Source organism: Mixophyes fleayi, chromosome 4 (assembly GCF_038048845.1).
Source record: "Mixophyes fleayi isolate aMixFle1 chromosome 4, aMixFle1.hap1, whole genome shotgun sequence".
Classification (NCBI taxonomy): domain Eukaryota; kingdom Metazoa; phylum Chordata; class Amphibia; order Anura; family Limnodynastidae; genus Mixophyes; species Mixophyes fleayi.
The window spans coordinates 49,877,134-49,899,784 of NC_134405.1; the positions used below are offsets into that span (position 1 = coordinate 49,877,134).

At 40.8% G+C, this 22,651-nt stretch overlaps 1 protein-coding gene across 4 annotated transcripts in view; it reads right to left on the reverse strand.

Annotated features, from left to right (window-relative positions):
• Positions 1 to 926: 926 nt before the first annotated feature.
• LOC142151368 (uncharacterized) overlaps positions 927 to 22,651 on the reverse strand; it is a 31,492-nt gene continuing 9,767 nt past the window's right edge. For 3 of the 4 annotated variants that reach the window (XM_075206936.1, XM_075206935.1, XM_075206934.1), the window contains exons 5-14: positions 22,500 to 22,544; positions 22,156 to 22,206; positions 19,186 to 19,239; positions 18,984 to 19,106; positions 17,325 to 17,366; positions 16,349 to 16,426; positions 15,591 to 15,644; positions 9,683 to 9,834; positions 5,933 to 6,045; positions 928 to 1,272 (exon numbers count right to left, since the gene is read on the reverse strand). In XM_075206936.1, the coding sequence (XP_075063037.1) occupies positions 1,140 to 1,272; positions 5,933 to 6,045; positions 9,683 to 9,834; positions 15,591 to 15,644; positions 16,349 to 16,426; positions 17,325 to 17,366; positions 18,984 to 19,106; positions 19,186 to 19,239; positions 22,156 to 22,206; positions 22,500 to 22,544 (845 nt within the window). In that variant the 3' untranslated portion in view covers positions 928 to 1,139. Of the gene's footprint in view, positions 1,273 to 5,932; positions 6,046 to 9,682; positions 9,835 to 15,590; positions 15,645 to 16,348; positions 16,427 to 17,324; positions 17,367 to 18,983; positions 19,107 to 19,185; positions 19,240 to 22,155; positions 22,207 to 22,499; positions 22,545 to 22,651 lie in introns of all 4 variants that reach the window. The other variant, XM_075206933.1, reaches the window with a different exon arrangement.

Sequence of the window (22,651 nt, forward strand, 5' to 3'; positions counted from 1 at the left end):
CATTCCTTCACTATAGACAGTGGTACAACTTGCTATACGCAGACCACTGACTTTCACTTCCTCCTCTCTACTCCTGGACATTCCTCCTCACTATAGCAGTGGTACAACTTGCTGTACGCAGACCACTGACTCTCTTCACGTTTACTTGTCCATCTGGTTCCTTGTGTACATACATCTAATTCATTACCAGTTGCTGCTAGTCATAGACTTTCCTTGAGCATTCTCTCACCATCTGCTGATTCTCCTGTTTCGTTGTCACCCTGCTACCAGAGGACCATAGTACCAGCTATATTACTCTGGTAAGAACATCATCTGGTGATATCCTGGGCAAAGACTCCTAGTGCCCGTGACACCAACTATAAATCTGTACTTTGTGCTTTGCTGTTCCTAATGACTCAGGCCCGGTGTCTCTGGGTTCAGGATATTTCATTGTGTGTGGGACAAATTGCTTCTCAATGCTCATGCTCAACCCCTTAGTTCAGTAATTTGGCATATGTATAATATATTGGACTGTTAGAAAAACCTTTTCTGTACTAATATGTTTTTTTAAATGATTTTATTTATGTAACACGTTACCTTATGTGTTCATAACAATATATTTGTTGTTACAACATATCCATTTGGTGTGATGCTCAGTGGTTAGCACTTCTGACTCACAGCGCTGGGGTCATGAGTTCGATTCCCGACTGTGGCCTTATCTGTGTTCAGTTTGTATGTCCTCCCCGTGTTTGTGTGGTTTTTCTCTAGGTGCTCTGGTTTCCTCCCACACTCCAAAAGATTCTAGTAGTTTAATTGGCTGCTGACAAAATTAACCTGATTTATTTACATGTGTATACATCAAAATATATACTTAAATGAAGAGCAAGATCACTTTAAATGTAATTCACTCAATTTTACTTAGCCATGGAAAATATATAAAATACTTTTGAAACTGTATTTAATGATGTTTCCAAGTACATATTCAAGCAAAACAAAGTAACATACATCATATATACAGCAGTCATTATTTTATTGTTACCTATAAGGGGCTGCATAAAATAAGGTAAACAAAGCAATAATATACATATATCTGTATGTATGTATATACTGTATATGTATATATATATATATATATATATATATATATATATATATATCTATCAACAGTTCCTCATCCTCTTACAGATATAAAACAAGCTGTCCTCACAGCTACGATCATTCCAGGGCCCAGACATGGTTTCTCCACAGTGCTCGTATCGTGTATAATAATTAGGCTCATTCACTCCCCAGTTACTGTAAGAGAAAGATGCAATTACATTGATAAATGCATAGTTACCAAATGTCAGTCATTTACAGGGAGAGGTCACATGTTTTATAAGAAATGCCACAAGATTTCAATACAAACAAATATATAGTAGAAACCTCTTATCTTGTACAATGGATGCAATTCTTACAAGGATGTACCTAGAGCCTGATCAGCCAATAGGCTGACCAGGCTGCAGCCTGGGGCGCTGGAGCCAGGGGGGCGCAGCGGCGCCGAGATGTTTTTTTTTTCTTCCCCTAAATGTGGTAGCCGGAATCATCAGGACCGCCCCTGGTCTAAAGGAGCGGTCCCGACTGTCACTATCACATGAGAGGCAGTCTGGCAGCGGTCGCTGTTGGCTGCCTGTCTGTGTGACCGTGGGCGCTTCTTACTCTGGTCATGTGAGATCAGGACTTCCACATCTCACGTGACCAGAGTAAGAAGCGCCTGCGGCCACTCTGACTGACAGCTTGCAGTGATCGCTGCCAGACTGCCTGTCATACACAGTGTTGAAGAGAGGGCTCCACAGCAGGTAAGTCCCTTCTAATGTCTCGGGGGGAGGGGCGGCAGATGGACAGGTAAGGTGGCTAAAGGGGGCATGTGAGGTGGCTAAAGGGGGCAGGTGAGATTGCTAAAGGGGGCAGGTGAGGTGGCTGAAGGTGGCAGGTGAGCAGGCTGAAGGGGGGGCGCTACTGCTGAAATAGCCTATATTGGGGAAAGGATTGGGGGGGTACGCTACTGCTGAAATAGCCTGTATTGAGGGAAGGATGGGGGGGCGCGCTACTGCTGAAATAGCCTAGGGCAGCCGGAACCCTTAATCGGGCCCTGGATGTACCTTACAGTACCTAAATGGGAAGAATCTGCTTGGGGAGTCCTTAGCATATTTCTGGCAACCACTGTATTATTTGCTAGTCTTAGAAGTTGTGACATTTGTACATTCACCTTCACAATGAGTCTTTGTCCTGCTTGTGTTAGATACACTCTGCTAGAGGGTGATTTCAACAAATGAAAGTTGTTAGGCAGTGAGATGTATTTAAAAAAACCGACCCCTTAATTCTATCATGTCCATTTAAAGGAAAGTTCTTCCCAAAGATAAAAATTAAATTTTTGGTGGATTTCCTCATGAAATGCTAAAACTACCTGTGGGGCAGCGTTATTATGATCTAACAGACCAGCTCTGTGATTATATCTCCTACTAAATTGAGAAATAGAGAAGCAGTAGTAGGAAAGAGGAACTCAATGCTGAGCCGTTGGAACGTTTCTGGTGAAAGGATCAAGCTCAGAGCAGAGCAAAGGTCAATATAATGTTCCAACACTTTCTCAATCTTAATATCTCCAAATCTGACCTTACCCATTTACCCAAATGGTCTTGTGCACCTCCTATACATGTTTTTCTACCATGTACAATGTAAGGATTCCCAGGGGGTGAATGCTTACATTGCACCTAGGGTTGGTTTCCAGTCTCCTGGAAACCCCCATCTAGGCCCAGGTGATGGGATGCTTGAGGACCCAAGCACAGTATACTGCCAGTTGGCTGGTGTCTCACCTCAGGACCGGGTAACATTCAACAGAAGGCTGCTGATTGTCCAGATCCTGTTCTCTGCTGTCTCAAACACTGTATGTGCCCGGCCATCTCTCCCCTGATGACAGCATAAAGAGAGGAAACTACAGCGCTGCATGGCAGAGGTAAGTGTCAGGGGAAGGGGTTTTCAATGTAAGTATAAGTGTGGAGGGGGGACAAAAAAGGGCTTTTAATGTGGCGCTGGTGAGGGCATGAGCTATTAATTTAATGGTAGGATGAGGGTGGAGGCTAATCGTTATGATGGGCAGGAGCTTTTACTATATTGATGCTGGGGATTATTTAATTTAATACTCCGGTTATGCTGGGGTCTATTAATTTAAAGTGAAGTGATAGGACTATTAATCTAATGCTGGGTTGTTTTGGGGGTTATTTGAACATGGGGCTGAGTTTGCGGAGAAGACACATTTATTATATGGGAATGCTAATTATTTAAATGCTGGACTGTTTGGGAGGAAATTGGTTTATTTATTAAATGTAGTATGATAGTATCAATTTAATGTTGGGACAGGTAAGGGAAATAGGTCTATTTATTAAATATGAATACTAATAATGTTGGGGCTGACTGGGAGGTGTATAGAGCTATTTATAAACATGAATGCTATTAATTTAATGTTGGGGCTGGTTGGGGATATAAGTCTATTTATTAAATGTGAATGCTATCAGTTTAATGTTGGATCTGGTTGCAGGGAGAGAGGTTTAGAGTGTTCAGTGATTACTATACTTTATATTTTTCATGTACATATTCTTTTTCCAAACTTTCTCCAACATTGCAGGACCCAGACCAACAGCAACTGAGCTTAAGATACAAACAACAGCAGCAGGTAGTGAAAGCAGCATGAAAAAAGTAGAAGAGAGCTGTGCAGTCTGCCAACTGTCCTAGTTCTGGTGGGACAGTCCTGTTTTTGGGTTACTGTCCCGCTCAGTCAGGACTTTGTCCCAACAACAGGGATAGTCAGAAGCTATGTCTTGCTTCACACTGCTCTGCTCATAAAAAGGGAAGTTCACAGCATTGTCCGTCTATTTAGAGGGGATGGGATTGGTTTGGAGAGAAGCCTAGCACTGTCTAAAATGATAGTGAATTCTGCTCATGCCACTCTAGTGTTTTCATAGAAACTTCCCTCTAGTAATCCTGCATTTGCCCCGGGATGAGGATTATCCCTCCTCTTTACCAGACAAATGTCCCCTCAGTATATTTCTTAGTAGCCACTCAGTCTAGTTAGACCTTCTACATACAGAGTGGGAGAATAGGGTACCTGGGTACTTCAGCATGGGCAAGGAATCACAGCTAAGGCCAAGTAAAATCAGTTTGTCCTGGCACTAACTGCCCACCACAAATATATACAAGTAAAACACTAGATGTAACCAGCCTCAGCAGACAAATAAGGTTCTACACATAGGATAATGGTTTTACTGGTGACTTTAAATAGAGTCAGCTTAGCACTCAATGTATCCTAGGTTTGTATCCATGCTCATGAGTTTCCATGAGCATTCCTTTTTTTCTTAATGTTAGATGCCAATATAATAATCTGGTCTTATCATTTAGGCCTTTTAATTAATATTTATTATAAAGGATAATTATAATTTCAGAAAAGTTCATTATAAATGAAATTGAGTTCACATTTAATGTTGGGAATTGTAGTACCCAAAGGTCATAGCTACCTACTATCCTGGAGTGTCCGGCAGACTACCACATTAGGGGAAGACCTCCTGGACTCCTGAGAGAGCAGGCAATTCTCCTGGGACTGCTTTCCTGTCTCAAGTTGGTTGAGACTATCATAAAATTTGCATCATAAAGCCCTGACCACCTCAGTAAGCACTTAGTGGCAGTGGCATGTTGACGTGGCAATGTCATCATGCCCCTGCCACTCAATGTGTAGGCTTGTTAATATAATGCTCAACCCACTGTTCTAAGCGAATGACTCAAGCCATGCCCATCCTATCTGTTCCTAGTATGCCTCCGGCTCTCCTGGATGCAAGGTAGGAAAAGTAGGGAAGTAAAGGTCCACAGAGACAGTAACGGGAAGGATGTATGTAGATACACAGGTTCCCTGGAATTAATTTTAATATTTGAGAAGATATAGTATATTAACTCAGGCCCTTGTCGAGTGGCAGTCTGCTCACTTTGTAAATCATTGCATTTATTTTGTATGTATGTTGTACGTGAATATTAGTTACACATTAAGCATTGGCTCAGTTAGGGCTGAATCATTTCTATGTATTTATCTTATACAGATATGAAGCAATTAAGTTTGGAATCATGGAGAATTATGGTAGTAAGGGGCACACAGTAAAGCTGGATACACACTACAGGTTTTTCACCCAACTATCGTGTCAATCACATAGAGGACTGTTGGGAGCGTACACACTGTTTTATGGTACCAAAGGTCATCATATTGTTTCATTTGATTTTATTACCAAACAAAAAATCTCTATACACAATGGAATGATGTCAGACAAATTCTGCAGTGTGTATGCACTCATGACCAGCAGTGTAGGCAGATCTCCATAGAGTTTACAGAGTCACCATCTTTTCAGCAAATGGTTATGACAGATGAAGAACACAGATCTAAAGGTAAATCGTGTAGGTGTGTTCGCATGAATCGGCATGCTCATTGAGACTATCAGTCATTGGTAAAAATTGTTAAAGTTATCACATCGGGAGAAATTTTATCTAGTTTAAGAATGGCTCTAATCATAGAGAAGCTCATAGAGCTAAGACTTCCTGGGATCAGCGGGAAGGGTCAACTGTAGAATGCGTGTGGGTAACTGTTTGCCAAAAACGGCAAAAAGGATGAGTCCAGTTCAATGAACCTTCTCTATACATCAATCCTCAGGCTGAGGCTGCATTATAACAAAGCAATGGATAGGGTCAAGTGGGTTGAAGATCTGGTTCAGAATTTGCATTGGCCACCAGTGACCTTTAGATATAAAGCTGCACACTGCATGTTCAAGAACATAAAATAATACACACAATTTTGCACTACACTCAACTATCAATCCATTGACTATTTACTACGTGCCATCACAGATGGTGTGCTGCAATGAAAAACTTCCTGTTTAGTACTTACGTATAGCTCAGATCTGACCCATCTAGCCACTTCCACTTGTGAATTTCTTTAGGGTCTCGTCTCAGACCAATCCAGTATCTCCTATTAACTTTAAAAAAATGTTTCAAAGAATCCTAGGGGAAAAACAAAACAAAACAAAAACATGGATATATGAAGACAAAGCATCATTCAATACATGTCACTCCTGCTGGGCTGTCTGCTCTTTAATGGTACAAAAATCTTGCAGTATTTCTTATTTCATAAATTTGATATATTCATTTATTATAACTGCTAAGCTGAAGGCATAGACTAAGGTTATTTAAATAAACTTCAAATTGTGAAGATGTTGCATCTAGCAGGTCTTTCCTTGCTCAGAGGGAGGCTAAAGACCTTCTGTGACTGGACCACTATTAAATAACTTTTGGTAAAAATGTATTTAAAGCAAATAGCGCAGGGCACTTATTTATGTAATTGCACGTGCACTTATTTTTGATATTGTGTATATTGTGAGAAAGGAAATCGTTATTTCTGAGACCAGGGGAAAAAATTTGTCTCTTGTTTAACCTTGCTATAGGATATGCCTATTTCTGATATATATATATATATATATATATATATATATATATATATATATATATATATATCTGATACAATGAGCCTTTGTTTACAAAGCCTCTTGTGTATTGTGATGTGGGAAACTAGCTTGTTTTTGGTTTTTGTTGTTCTGTGTGAATATGTATTCCGAACGGTCTGATGAAAGGCCACATGTTAATTAGATCTTTTGATGTGTGAAGGTCCAACATTGAACTTTTAATTAAGACTGGCTCCTGGATTCTCTGCATCTGAAAACCAGGTGTAGGACATCACAGCGTTTCTAGAATTTCATAGATAAGTGTAAATTTTGATAGCCTCGAAATGCATGTAAATCTATGTTTTGGGAAGCAGGGTACTTCCTGATTCTAAAAATAGACAATTTCTGAACTGTATAAAAGATGAGCTGTGGGAGCATGTAAGTGTTCTTCTGATTTCAACATCTGACTTGATCACTGATACCTCTAATCAGTGAGAGCAAATAAACATCTTGCATCAAAGACCTGCTTAACATCTTCAATATTGCTGTATTCCTGTAATCTACAGATTAGACCCTAGGTTCCCAAAGTGTGCACCGCGGCACCTCCCAGGGGTGCCGCGGCACTGTCACAGGGGTGCCGTGGCCAGGAGGAGAAAAAAAAACTTACCAATCTGGCACCACCAGAGACCCAGCATCCTCCTCCCTCCTCGCTTCTCACTGAATGTCGGGCGTGACATCATCACACCCGACATTCGGTGACAAGCGGCAGAAGAGATGATGCTGGGACCCGGGCACCGCCGAATTGGTAAGACAGAAGAAAAGACAGAAGAAATAGAAGAAAGAAGTATGGTAACTGGTAAGTAAAGAAACAGAGGGGAATGGTGATAGGAAACAGCAATGGAGGGGCAAACGAATGAAGGAGTGGGAAGAGGGAGGATGCAGAGGGGGCAGAGGGAGGATGCAGAGGGGGCAGAACGAGCATTCAGAGGGGCAGAGTGAGCTCTTGCAGAGGGGCAGAGTGAGTGGATGAAGGGGGCACAGTGTGTGGAGATGAAGGTGGCACAGTGTGAGTTAGCTGTAAATTGTTCTTTGACAGAAATATAATTGAAAAAAATATATAAAAATATTATTTTCCCTTGGATTAATGTGTATTATTTTTGCATACAACTATATAAGTATTTCTGTCCTGACCTAAATACTTATGCTTTTTTGACCCAATTACTTATAAAATGGGACTGCTCAGTAATTATTTTGCAGGGGTGCCTTGAAAAAATTATGGAGCCTCTAAGGGTGCCGTGAACTGCAAAAGTTTGGGAACCACTGGATTAGACCCTAAATCTAATCCGTTCTCCGGCTGTCTCTGAGGTTTGGACCCAAGCGTTTCCAGTACCACCGCTCTGCCTGCTACCCAGCAGCCCTTGTCAATGTGATAGGCCAGGGAGGCATCCATTCACAGCAACCCGAATCCATAGTAAGAGGTCCGGAGTTACCATCCCTGGTACACCAGCAACGAGACACGCTAGCAGAAGAAACCTGGTTCTGGATGCCAGTATAGGAGTCCAGTGGTGGCAGCTCATGTAAGCCCCTCCTACTGCAGCAAGAGGGCACAATTGGGATAACGAAAGGGAACGGTGGCAAAGTAAGCCCAGGTGGTTCCCAGCAACAACAGACAGGGTGGTATAGGCGGTCCATCCTGTCACACCTTCTTAGACCTACAGAATGTCTTAATGTTTATACCTAACAAGGGATGCTGTAAATCTGCTTTCTGACAATGGGATCCTGCTGGCACTATCCAGGTGCACATTGTATGGGAAGGAGCACTTATAGCACACACACAAATACCAATGTAACTATGACACAGGATATAAAGACAGGACTTATACCTCTTACTCTTATGATTTATTCCAGCCAATTTTAGTAATCATGAAGTGTAGGAAAATTAGCTAAATAAAACAATCTAATATCTAAAAAAAAAAAAACTATTTCAGCAGCTTTTTAGCTGCTTTCCACCTTGGTTTGTTGTCTGTAATAGATGATAGACTCTGTGGCTACATAGAGGAACACCAATGAAAAGCCTAGGACATGCTGCAGGTAATAGTTATTTTTATTGGATTTCTATAAAGACTTTCCTGCACAGAAATGACAATGCATCTCAAAGGCCTCAGAGCCTTGGCATCTTGCAAAGATTTTCATTATTAATTCCCTTTTGTTACATTTTTTGGACAGCAAATTCTCTCATCATTCTATGGCTCATACCCTGACCCCTGTCCCAGTCTGCCCCTGCTTGGGGGTTGGCGGGGGTGATCTCCCCGATCGCCCTCCTCTAGTTCCTCCCAGATTTGCAGTCACCACCTAATTAATAGAATTGATATGTACTTGCAAGTTTTAATTTACATCTAGTTTTGTTAATTTATCTGAGGAGAAACGGACCAGTCAGTAAATAGATAACATTTTCAGTCTCAAACAGCAGAGTGTTTAGTTCTATATATTTACCAATTGTGTCTTTATTCTGCTTTAAGTGAAAAGCAACGCATTTCTCACACTTACATATTCTAACTGTTAATTTAATCTTGTCTCAAATACAAAAACATGAGTATGTACCAATTTATCTAACAGATTAGGAGATTATTTAAAGCAGCGCTGGTCATCCTGTGTCTCTCCAGGTGTTGTGAAACTGCAAGTCCCAGCATGCCCTGTCAGCTGTTGGCTGGCTATCTACTGGCAAAGGATGCTGGTGCTTGTAGATTCACAACACTCGGAGAGTCACAGGTTGGCCAGGCCTTGTCTACAGAATATTTTATTGGCACTTTCAAATTGGCAACTGATAAAAGAATTGGTAACTGCACTGTTATATTTTGCTTAGATCATGCCATTGATTATTGGAGGTTTCAATGAATCATACAACTTCCACCATGGGGTTCTTTTTGAACGTGCGCCTTATTCCTGTGCCTCACCTCATACCAGAGAGCTGAATACGGTTCCTATCATTAGTATGGGTGCAACTTAATTCAACCCATGCCACAACCAGCATTGAGGGAAATTAAAATTATTCCATCAAATATATGTGTGTCAGAAAAATAAATAAAAATAAATGCAAGTTTAGAGGCAACAATTCACTTTAAAATCTATTATTGACATTTTGTATTTACAGAATATGTAAAGAAAAATGTAATACAGCTATTTTTGTAGAGGGTTCTTACCATTTCTTTATTGTCCTTTAATATTACAAGAACAGAACTAAATTTGTAACACTCATCCCGAGCTACGTCCCAGGTCAACGTGTCACCAGAGAGATAATAACACGCAGTACCAATCATGTTCCAGCCATCAGGGCAACTTGTGCAGATAGTTTCTAGGTGAAAAATGGACAAATAAATGAAGGGCACAGAGATACTATAGTGTAGCAATAGATGTGAGGATACCGTGGTAATCTTTAGCCCTTTTTCATTTCCAGCCGACCACTTGGCCTGAAAGCAACCGTATGTGCCAAACCGGCATCCCCAGTACCCACTACATGTTAATGTAATCACCAAGGGAAATAATCAGTAATATTTTATAATATATTGGTTTATTGACAAAAAGGGTATTAGCAGTGGAAAGGGCAATATTATGGTAGATGGTTAAAAACACCAACAGCAATTACAGCATTCTTTGTAAAGAGTCATCACAGTCATAGTGTAGTCATATATAACCATAACACAATAGGTATACATGTTCAGCACTTCAAGGATTGGTTAGAGTCACGCTATTACAAAGGGAATATAAATCACGAAAGGGCAAACAAAGGAAGCACTGCACCCTGAGGTATCTGCTCTGAGTTTGAGCCTGGACTGTGGGGACTTCTCTCCGGATGTAACCAGCAAGGCAGGAGTCCTGCTTCACTGTCACCCCATTTTTGGTGGGTACAGTTATGGCCAAAAGTTTTGAGAATGACACAAGTATTGGTTTTCGTAAAGTTTGCTGCTTCAGTGTTTTTAAACCCTTTTGTCAGATGTTGCTATGGTATAATGAAGTACAATTACAAGCATATCATAAGTGTCAAAAGCTTTTATTGACAATTACATTAAGTTTATGCAAAGAGTCAATATTTCCAATGTTGACCCTTCTTTTTGAAGACCTTTGCAATTCACTCTGGCATGCTGTCAATCAACTTATGGGCCACATACTGACTGATGGCCACAAATTCTTGCTTCATCAATGCTTGGAGTTTGTCAGAATTTGTGGGTTTTTGTTTGTCCACCCACCTCTCTAGGATTGACCACAAGTTCTCAATGGGATTAAGGTATGGGGAGTTTCCTGACCATGGACCCAAAATGTTGATGTTTTGATCCCCGAGCCACTTAGTTATCACTTTGGCCTTATGACAAGGTACTCCATCGTGATGGGAAAGGCATTGTTCATCACCCGACTGTTCTTGGATGGTTGGCAGAAGTTGCTCTTGGAGGATGTTTTGGTACCATTCTTTATTCATGACTGTGTTCTTAGGCAAAATTGTGAGTGAGCCCACTCCCTTGGCTGAGAGGCAACCCCACAACACATGAATGGTCTCAGGATTCTTTACTGTTGGTATGACACAGGACTTATGGTAGCGCTCACCTTTCCCTCTCAGGACAAGCGTTTTTCCAGGTGCCCCAAAAACAATCTGAAAGGCGTTTAATCAGAGAAAATGACTTAACTCCAGTCCTCGGTAGTCCAATCCCTGTACCTTTTGCAGAATATCAATCTGTCCCTGATGTTTTTCCTGGAGATAAGTGCTTTCTTTGCTGGCCTTCTTGACACCAGGCCATCCTCCAAAAGTCTTCCCCTCACTGTGTGTGCAAATGCACTTACACCTGCCTGCTGCCATTCCTGAGCAAGTTCTGCACTGGTGGTGCCCTGATCCCACATCTGAATCAACTTTAGGAAAAGTTCCTGGCGCTTCTTGGACGTTCTTTGGTGACCTGAAGCCTTCTTCACAGTTATTGAACCTTTCTCCTTAAAGTTCTTGATGATTTGATAAATGGTTGATTTAGGTGCAATCTTAGTAACAGCAATATCCTTGCCTGTGAAGCCCTTTTTGTGCAAAGTAATGATGACTGCTCATGTTTCCTTGCAGATAACCATGGTTAACAGAGGAAAAACAATGATTTCAAGCACTACCCTACTTTTAAAGCTTCCAGTCTGTTATTCTAACTCAATCAGCATGACAGAGTGATCTCCAACCTTGTCCTCATCAACACTCTCACCTGTGTTAACGGGAAAATCACTGACCTGATGTCAGCTGGTCCTTTTGTTGCAGGGCTGAAATACAGTGGAAATGTTGTCTTTGGGATAAAGTTCATTGTCATGGCAAAGAGGGACTTTGAAATTAATTACAATTCATCTGATCACTCTTTATGACATTCTGAAGTATATGCAAATTGCCATAATAAAAACGGAGGCAGCAGACTTTGTGAAAAGTAGTATTAGTGTCATTCTCAAAATTTTTGGCCATGACTGTACAGAGATCACAAGATCCGCACGGTATGTCCAGATTAAGTAAGATTTGTCGATTCACACAATACGATGTGCTTTGGAACGATATTCATTCACCGTTGCAGTGTACACGCTAATGCAATATCATGCCGAATAGTTGTTTATCGTTTGACACGATAATCGGCTGAAAAGCATGTATTGTGTACCTAGCCTTAGTCTCAGGCCCCCTGCCATCATCGGTTTTAGGCTGTCATCGTCATCATCATCATCATCATCATTTATTTATAGGGTGCCACAGATATCAAAGTAGCTGGAATCTGTCTACAGGTTCCAGGTTTACGCAAAGCATCTCCCGAAAGGAGCCCATTCACTACTGATGAAATAAGCAGAGGAAATGTTTATTTTCTAACCTCTATGTTGCTGGTCTGTGGAAGTTTGTTCTCTGGCTGGTTGGCACATCTACAGATACTGACTGGACTACTGAACCCCCCCAGTCCAGTTTTCAGTAGTGGCTAAAGCCAGCACTTAGAGCCCACCGTTAATAGGCTGCTATGAGCTTCTTCTCGACCAGATTGGGTTTACTCATTGTGGCTACAGCTCTTTAACAGACAGAGTACAACGGCAAGCTTATAATATAGTAAAAATGCACCTTATGCATATTATATACTTGCAAGTGCAAATAACTATGGATATCCTAAGGAGAGTGAGTCCCGGTGGGATTAACCTTTATTGATCATGCCAGTCCCAATCAGGGGGTCTGGGGAACAGAAGGACTATAAAGTAATCCATGGGAAAAAGTCATGTAGTGCCAGTGCCTATGACAGGCAGCGCATGTGAAACAGAACACAAAGAGATTACTTGGAAACTACATCCCCCAGACTGCCTTGGGGTGAGAGAGTACAGAGAGACATGCAGAGGCTGTCAGGGGCAGGAAATCTGTGTGTGTGTGTGTGTGTGTGTGTGTGTGTGTGTGTGTAGCAGTCGAAGCATCAGAAGGAGAAGCTGGAGAGCAGAGAGGAGGTGTTGTGAGAGAAGCTGAGAGCCAGAAGACAGAGCCATTGAGGGAGGGAGAATTGGAAAAAGCCGCACTGTGGAACCATGAGTCTAGTTCATTATTCAGAGTCCCGGAGAAGTAAATGAAAGGACTGGAGAAGGATTTCAGGAATGTGTGGAGTTGGTTTGGAGAAGAGTGGGCCAGAATGACAGACACCATTGCTGAGAGGAGCCATGCTGAATGTGACCGTTAGAGAACTATTGGATAATGTGGAGTGAATCTGCAATACCAGAGGGAGGCAAAAGATCTCTTTGCCTACCTACTTATGACCTCAGATACACAAATGAAATCTCAATATACTAACCTGGTCTTTAGAAGCCACCCTGATAGGTTGATTTGCTGAGGTGTGGACTACTAAAGCTTTTTAGTTTTGTTTTGTTATCAACAATATATTTCATCGATGTTACGAGTCGCCGCTGCAGTGACTCGTCTCTCTCTTCCGTGGGCCAGAAGACTGGCAGCCTCATCCACTCCTCTCCAAACGGCCTTTTCCTCTCTCTCTCTTCACTTCTTCTTCCAATCTCCTTCTTTCACTCCCTGGTGCATCAGTCACCAGCTCTGTTTTTCTGCTCTGACAGACATTTGTTGCCCTCTGTCCATCTCCTGTTTCTCCACCCGGCTCACACTTGCTCATCCATCAGTTTTCCAGCTCCCCCCACCTTCTTATTCCCATCATACCACACCCTCCTTCCTGCTCTGCAACACCTCTGCACTATTCCCTAAGTGTGCTAGGAAATGCTCATCCTCTGCCACCACTGTTGCGCTCAACTGCACATGCGTGGCCGGTCCAGGATGTAAAAATAGTTTTTTTCATTTAAAGTTAAAACATATAGTGGCCACCATAGTTTAGAAGTCAATGTGCTGATTTGGATTCTAAAGACCAGTCTGAAGAGCTGCTATTTGATTTGTGTGGCTGAGATCATAGATAGGAGGTGGGCAGAGGGTTCCCTTAGTGTTAATCTGGTGTTGCAGATTTCATGGACATTACTGAACAAAGACCCTACATGTTCTGACTAAGGTTGAAGCTCTTCATAGGAAAGATAACGGTGAGAGCTACTATTCTACTAAATACAGAATAATGGCGCTGGCGAGGAGCATAGTCAATCAACCAAACACATATTAACCAGATTGGCTCAAACTTCAATATATTTTTTTTTTTTATTCAATACATCACAATAAAAAATCAGGTATTAAATATACACTGATACAATCCAATTGCTGGCAGGGCTCATGTGTACAAGCCACGGAATAAATGACCGGGTTAGATGCAATTGAAAGGAATTACCCTTGTAAAGTTATCCAGATTGAAAATATAAAGTCCCGATAGTCATCATATTGCAATATGGAACAAGAAATATATCCAGGCTGATAGTGGTATGGACTTCACCGCTCAGTCATAGGCTGTCTCTCTTGCATGTCTGTGTGTTCATGTCCAGTACTGCAAGTAACCTGATAGGTGCACCCAAACGCTCCTGGTCGTCAGGAAACCACTCCAAGATGAAATTGGTTCCTACTTTGAGGTTCCTATATTCCTATATTCCTATTATTTTTATACATGTACATTTTATTACATAGTTTCAGTTTTGCTTTATGTGGGGTTTCTCTGCTCCTCGCCAGCGCCATTATTCTGTATATAATTCTCTCTTTTCAGGGTGTCAATAGACCCTTAATGTGCTGCAGGGGAGGGCAGTCTATCTCCTAGAGATTTTTTCTTATTTCCCTTGATATATGCAATATATTTATGTGTTTGTTTATTCATTTACTAATAAGATTTACCTTCCCATTAGTGCGCCAGACTTAACCCCTTCGGGGTTTTTTGTTGTTGTTAGTGACTATTCTACTAAAAACACCTTTCCCATAGGCATACATGGGAAAGGGGTATTACAGACGTGTTAGGGAAAAGTGGTTATCTCATTTCATCACAACAGATGAGAACAGAATAAAGATGATATAGTACATAGTACTGTGATTGCAAATAGTTGCAACAGGCAAAACATGCCAAAGTGTACCTGTCATCTACACATATTGGGTGCAGAAGTTGTTTTTGTGCTAAACCAAAACTCATGAGAACTCAGCCTATCACAGCACTAGAAAACAGCAACACTACAGAGGTACTACGACTCTGAGGTAATACATAGGCTGCATGCACAGGAGTATTGGTTTTTGCCTTTAGTGTGAGTATACACTTTGAAATGATTGGATGAGAGATAATGATGCAGTAAACATAACATCAGTTACAAACTCCCATTTTGTAATCCTTTAAATGTTCCCTTAAGGTTACTCATACAAACGTGTAATATGATTCAATGATATGTAACTACGTTCACCTGAACTATTGACTTTTTCCTATTATAAACGGCACAATTACTATGTGACATCTCGATGTTCATCCACCTTTTCTGCCACCCCTTTTCATTTAGATGATAAGATTTTTGGGAAGGTTTCCCGGTCCTGTTGTGCACCTATGTTGTATACATTCGAAAAGTGTGCACTTGTAATAATGCCAGTTATCCACTGCAACGCTGTACAAAGCAGGCATAAATGATGGAAATTATAAGTACAAAAAAAATTAGACTTGAATGAATTGATTTGGAACATACCCAATGTCTTGTTAATGTGTTTTATCTCGACCTGGATGCTGTCATCAGATTTCACTGCAACATAAAACAGGTTGATAATTTCATCCAGGAGAAGAGGTGACAGTGACATAATTACATAGCCAGTAGTAAATATAATATAATAGTATATAATATGATCAGTATGGTGAAATATCAAGGCAGACACAATTTTTTGACAAATGAAAAGCCAACCACGTTTCTGTTTTTCTTGGACATCTGAATGCTAACAATGCGCACATGGGCACAGTTGTTAGCATCGTTGTATTACAACCCTGGGGTCATTAGTTCGATTCCATATTAGGGTCTTCTGTGTGTGGAGTTTGTATGTTCTCCACATGTTTGCATCGGTTTCCTCTTCATGCTCTGGTTTCTTCGCACACTCAAACATACTGGTTAGTTAGTTGGCTGCGGACTATTGGACTAAATGGACACTATAGTGTGTGTGTATGTTTGTGTGTTAGGGAATTTAGACTGTCACGTTCAACAAGGCAGGCACTGATGTGAAAGACAAATATTTTCTGTATATCAGTGTGTATTACGCTGAAGGTATATTAATTATAATGAAGTAATCTTATGGATTTGTAACTGGATTGATTAGAATGGTCATTAGATTTGGGCTGTTCTCAAATAAATGGCTAACTGTGTGGAGGTGGGTTGCTCATCTATGACCAATTAATCCTTGTATGTGATAATAGAACTACAACTGTAATAGATGGAAAACCATTCAGAGATATGCTCACCCATCACTTTGTTGAGGTCTTTCACTTCCGCCTTCAGATTGTCCTGCTCCTTCTTATCATTCTTCTGAAAGTCCGACACTGTGTGGAATAATATATTACTGAAAGTCATTATACTCCATTCAACTATGGGATGTAACCAATAACAGTTTACTACTGCAGAAATAAGAGCGTAATGGGGGAGTATTCTCTGAACGTAGAGGAAAATGGTGTTAACTGCCCACCAAACTCAATTACAGAAGCCACACTTTTACCAGTATTTTACCGTCACAAATGGTGGTAAACTAAAATAGTAAAATAGTTGGTTTTTTTTAATAGAACATGGAATAGATTTGCCACCATGTTATCACCCACTTAGGTCCATATTCTCCTTCATCCACTGTCATAAAATTGCCCTCATTCTGTCTACCATTTATTTCTTTCAGATCTTTCTTTACTTAATTATTTCAAAATTATTTTAAATCTCCCTGTCCTCTTTCTCTACCTAAAACTGTTCTACAGTAGTATACACACCATACCAGCAGAACTATGCACTTGTTTACGGAAAGTTTATATCAGATATATGATATTTGTCCATTATCTGCAACTAATACTAATACAAATACACTATTAATGGGTAAAACGCAAAATGTAGACAATACCATAGTCCCCTCTAAACTGAGAAATCCCATGAAAAGAATGGGTTAAAATGTGGATTTCATGTGGCCTCTGCCCTAAAACACTTGTCTTGATCTGCAGGATTTTTTCTAGCAGGTTTAATTATTTAATACTATCATTTCCAGATCACTCAGTTTAGGTGGGAACCTGAAGATTTGGCTGTGTATAACATATGTCAAATAAAGACAGGGATTACCCTGAATTGTAAATCGCTATGGAATTTGCTGGCGCTATATAAATAAATGTTGGTGATGATGATGATGATGATGATGAAAGTAACTAACAACATCTAGGGTTAAGTGACTGTGAAGATGATGGTTACCATTGTGCTTTAGACCAGTCAGTTCTCCCGAAATAGTGGAATCTGGAAAAAAAGAAAGAAAATCATGATATGCAGTGTAAGCTGTCACAATACCCATGGTTACATACTAATTACACTGGGCCATCTAGGAACGCTTTTTAAAACCCCACATGTAACTTGCTCACACACGTCTGTCCGTATTCAAGTACAAGTGGATCTCAAGAAATGTTTCCATTTGAATCTGGGTCTAAGTACGCTCTGGCTATACGATACTTGCCATATGCAGACAGACAGAACAGACAGCAGTAGACGCACATGAATATGTGCAATATAAAGTACCATCAGAGCGCATGCAAAAAACATTTTCTAGAAAATCCATTTTAAAATATTAATACTATATTCAATAATATTTTTTTTTACATGAAATACTTAAGTCATGATGTTCTTAATGTGCACTGTGCCCAAATTAACTGTTTACAGTTCTCTTACTTGCAAACACATGTTGTGGGACGCATATGTGTCAGTCATTACTATCAGTCGGTACTTACATCTGCCCTGTAGCTGGTGCAAGGGATACAGCTAAAAAATATTTACCTAAAAGATAATCTTCCCCTTCCCACCCCCCAGTCAGCCCTTCAAATTGCAGCCAGTCAGAAGTTCTATTTGGGTGCGACCTTGAATTTCATACAATTGGATTTGCTGGTGTGAGCCTCGTTCTGGCGCATGCACATAGCGATGTTACGCAAGATGCAGCATGTAAAGGAATCAGGTTCTCTATGTGGTTCAGCTTAGAGGGCCCCTGGGACTACCGCTGGCACCTCTGTATTGGTCAGGGACTTTCTCTACAGTTACTGAACAAAGGAAGCAGCTGGGTGTCTATGAATAAGGTTTGGAAATTGTTAACAGTATTTTCTTGGCCTCTAATAACTGTATACGGCAGAGCTCACTAGTGTGATCATTTCTTTCAATGACTACTCACCACTGCTGTTTTGGCCAGCAATTCCCCTTCCCTTGTACCCATAGCAGAAATGTAACATGCCACATCTTGGTGAATAGTACAACTAAAACATGCTGGGTAAATTGTAAACACACATTCACAATCTAAAGAAGCATAGGAAACCGCAATAATACATTAATACATTCAAACAGGTATAACACGGGAACAAAAATAACCATCATATAACCTAAATATAGCAGTACATTTGACACAAAGTTACAGTTATGACACAAATAAATGGAGAAAAATGGGGTGATCCAGCTTCCTTAGTAAAAAATTTTGTGGGGCATAGTTGTCTTAAATAGTAAGCATGGATTTTAAGAACCCCCCATCTCCACCATGGATCCTCACAACTATAAGTACTGATGAGAGGAGGTTCTAGCCTAACCTTTATTTAGGATGCTTGATATCTATCATAAATTATTAATATATGTTCATTATTTAGCAGTAAACACCACCAGTTTCCTAACAGTTATATTTTATCAAAAAGGTTATACTGTGTTATTCAAATTAAATGCATTACAGAAAAAGATCTCAAAGAATTATCAGGGTCCAATCTGGAACCTATCTAGAACAAGGCCATCCCACTGCTGGCAGAACACAGAACATGACCAGGTACTATTCTCAGGGTTATTCACAAACAGTGTATTACTAGACAGAGCAGTCATCTCCATTGAACTCACATTCTAGAAACATAAACCCATTGAGGGCCGCTAAGATGGAGAACGAGATGATCACCAACACCACCACCAGGACCAGTAGCGGGGAACACCGTGACTTTTTCTGCTCCTCGCCATTGGGTAAGCCTGAAATAGACACGTAGTACAGTATGTGCTGCTTGTGGATTTAAGAGAAGTGATTTAAATATCTTGTATATCTCATCACCTTCTAAGTGTTGGAATGCCTCGTTAACTATATAAGATGATGATGATTTCACATCTATAAAAGAGAAAAAGAAATGACAGATTGATGTTAGTAAAACTCACATTCTTCTCCCCAAGGACAGAGTGCTATTTAAAGTTGAAAGAGTTAACTTGGTTTGTTCAGAACAAATATTGTTCAGGGTTCAGGTCTACAGCTTTGCAAGTCACACTAGGGTTTAGTTTTAGTAATAAGCTTCAAGGACATGCAAGAACTGCAACTATGATTTGTAACAGTTATGTCCAGTTTCCCAGGACATGTTTATCTTTCTTTGTTCTTTGTAATATTTATTGATCCTGCATTTTGTAATTCACACTTGCGCAGTGCTAAAATGTCTACGTGACTTAAACATTATAAATATATCTTATCTGATCACTGACTACTTAAGAAATATCGCTAACAAAAGGTACAGCGACAGTATAGATAGGCAGCCCATCCACAGTTCATCATCACCACCATTTATTTATAGAACGCCACTAATTCCACAGCGCTGTACAGAGAACTCACTCACATCAGTCCCTGCCCCATTGGGCTTACAGTCTAAATTCCCTAACACACAGACATGGACACGGATAGACAGACACACACACACGCACAGGCAGAGACAGATAGACAGATAGACAGATACACAGGCAAGGGTCAATTTGTTAGCAGCCAATTAACCTACCAGTATGTTTTTAGAGTGTGGGAGGAAATCGGAGCACCCGGAGAAAACCCAAGCAAACACAGGGAGAACATACAAACTCCACACAGATAAGGCCATGGTCGGGAATTAAACTCATGACCCCAGTGCTGTAAGGCAGAAGTGCTAACCACTATGTCACTGAGCTGCCCATAGTTGTGAAAATATGGATTAGCAGGAAAGTTATAATGAACTTGAATTGATCTTGGCATAGAAGGCTTCTAATTAGTCTGATGTGAGGATTGTATTGCATAGTCCAATAATTTAAGTGGACATTTCTCTACTTTAGCTATGTTCAGTACTTAGATAGTTCTTAAGTCTAACTATTTTTGTAAATTTGAACTATTTTATTCCTGATAAACTATCACTTATTCTAATGCAGACTTCCTAACTACCATTCAAATTACAGAAACCAACAAGATTTTATAACTGGAAAATCTACTGCCAATATTTTAGGGATTGCTATGGTCAACCAGCAACCACCATACATCAGTAAGTGAAATGAGTGCCGACCCACAACCCAAGTGTATTGTACTCAATGTCTGGTAATGCAAACTTGACATACTGCCAGTTTGAAAATCCCAGACATCTGGTCAATGGTGTGACTGTATTGGAAACAAATATTAATCATTTATGAATATTGGAGTTGGCCTTAAATGTAATTGTCACGGGCACTAGGAGTTTTACCCAGAATTCACCAGGGGTAGCTACACTTACCAAAGGTGCGGACCTCTGGGTAGTGTGGTGAATCAGTGGAACCATACAATAGAATAAAGGAAAGGAATGTCAATAGTATAAATGCTGAGTCTTGGCACCGTGGAACTGTGATGGTACAGCAGATTAGTAAGCAGGATACAATGAGGAAAGAGTCCAAGTGCCTTAGACGCAGATAGCATATAGCAGGCCAGTACTTGATAACTGGATAATGTTAGGCAAAGACCAATCAACAATGCAGTAGAAGAGTCAGGGACTCGCAGCTATAATACAGAGGCACTTGAAGACTTTAGTCCAGCTCATAGGTACCATACTGAGTAGTAGCTATATCACAAGGAGACATGAGTGGTCTACAGCTGGTAGGTTTCACCACAGATGTGTAGAGAAGACTTGTCCAGCGCAGATATGTAACGGAATAGCGTGAGTGGTCCGCAGTTGGCAGTTTACATCACTGATGAGAAGAGAAGACTTGTCCAGGTGCAGGCATATAATGGGATAGCGTGAGTGGTCTGCGATTGGCAAGTTTTACCACAGATGTGTAGAGAAGCCTTGTCCTAGCGCAGGCATGTAACCGGATAACGTGAGTGGTCTGCAATTGGCAAGTTGTACCACTGATGTAAAGAGAGGACTTGTCCAGGTGCATTCATGGAACGGAGTAACGTGAGTGGTCTGCAATTGGCAAGTTTTACCACTGATGTATAGAGGAGACTTGTCCAGGTGCAGGCATGTAACGAAGTAGCGTGAGTGGTCTGCAATTGGCAAGTTTTACCACTGATGTATAGAGAAGACTTGTCCAGGTGCAGGCATGTAACGGAGTAGTGAGAGTAGTCTGCAGCGGGTATGTTCTACTACTGATGTGAAGAGGAGACTTGTCCAGGTGCAGGCATGTAAATGAAGTATCGAGAGTAGTCTGCAGCGGGTAAGTTCTACTACTGATGTAAAGAGGAGACTTGTCCAGGTGCAGGCATGTAATGGAGGTAGCGAGAGTAGTCTGCAGCAGGTAAGTTCTACTACTGATGTGAAGAGGAGACTTGTCCAGGTGCAGGCATGTAAATGGAGTAGCGAGAGTAGTCTGCAGCGGGTAAGTTCTACTACTGATGTAAAGAGGAGACTTGTCCAGGTGCAGGCATGTAATGGAGGTAGCGAGAGTAGTCTGCAGCGGGTAAGTTCTACTACCGATGTGAAGAGGAGACTTGTCCACAGCAAACGGATAACACGAGAAGAAACAGGAAACACCTCAGAGTCTCAAGGGAATGAGAACCAAGAACAGGCAAAGGTAATAGGGCAACAGGTGCCTTAAGTACTGAGAGGTGATTAATTAACCAATGAGACTAGAGGCGAGGTTTTAACAGTTCAGGGTTTCTGCACATGCGCAATTTTAGTAAAGATGGCGGACGGCCTCGGCTCAGGAGAGGCACTGGCAGGAGCGAGAGAGACCCATGTCCCAAACTAGAGGCACTAACAGTCCGGTGAGTGACAGTAATATTGTTTGCCTAATTTGCATATATTTGAATATCAGTCTAGCCACTGCTTCTCACCTGTCACATCTGAAAATGCGGCATTTACTGCTCCTGATGAAAAATCGAGACCTAAAAAAAATAGAAGAAAAAACACAGACATGAAAGTTAAATTTTAGTTTCCATCAACCTTCACATCTTTCAGGACGTAGCATTTTCCTTTCTCAGATATATCCATCCCCTTCGGTCCAACAAAAGTGTAACCCCTTTCATATTTACTTGATTTTATCTATTACTTTCCCATCAATGATTCCTTAATGATTAAATACTCAACCATCAATGACATGGTCTGATCTTCAACTCGTGCACCCCAACACCCATATTCTCTGTTTACTGATATACTCATCTATGGTTAATATCCTCACCGATATGTGGTAGCTGAAGATTTGGGGCCTCTTGTGAAGCAATTCCTAAAGATACAAGAAAAAGGTTGAAATAATTATGACTCGTGCAAGAGGACAGAAAGCAGTATACTAGACTTACATAACTGTATGAAATTGTCAATAATAAAATCTAA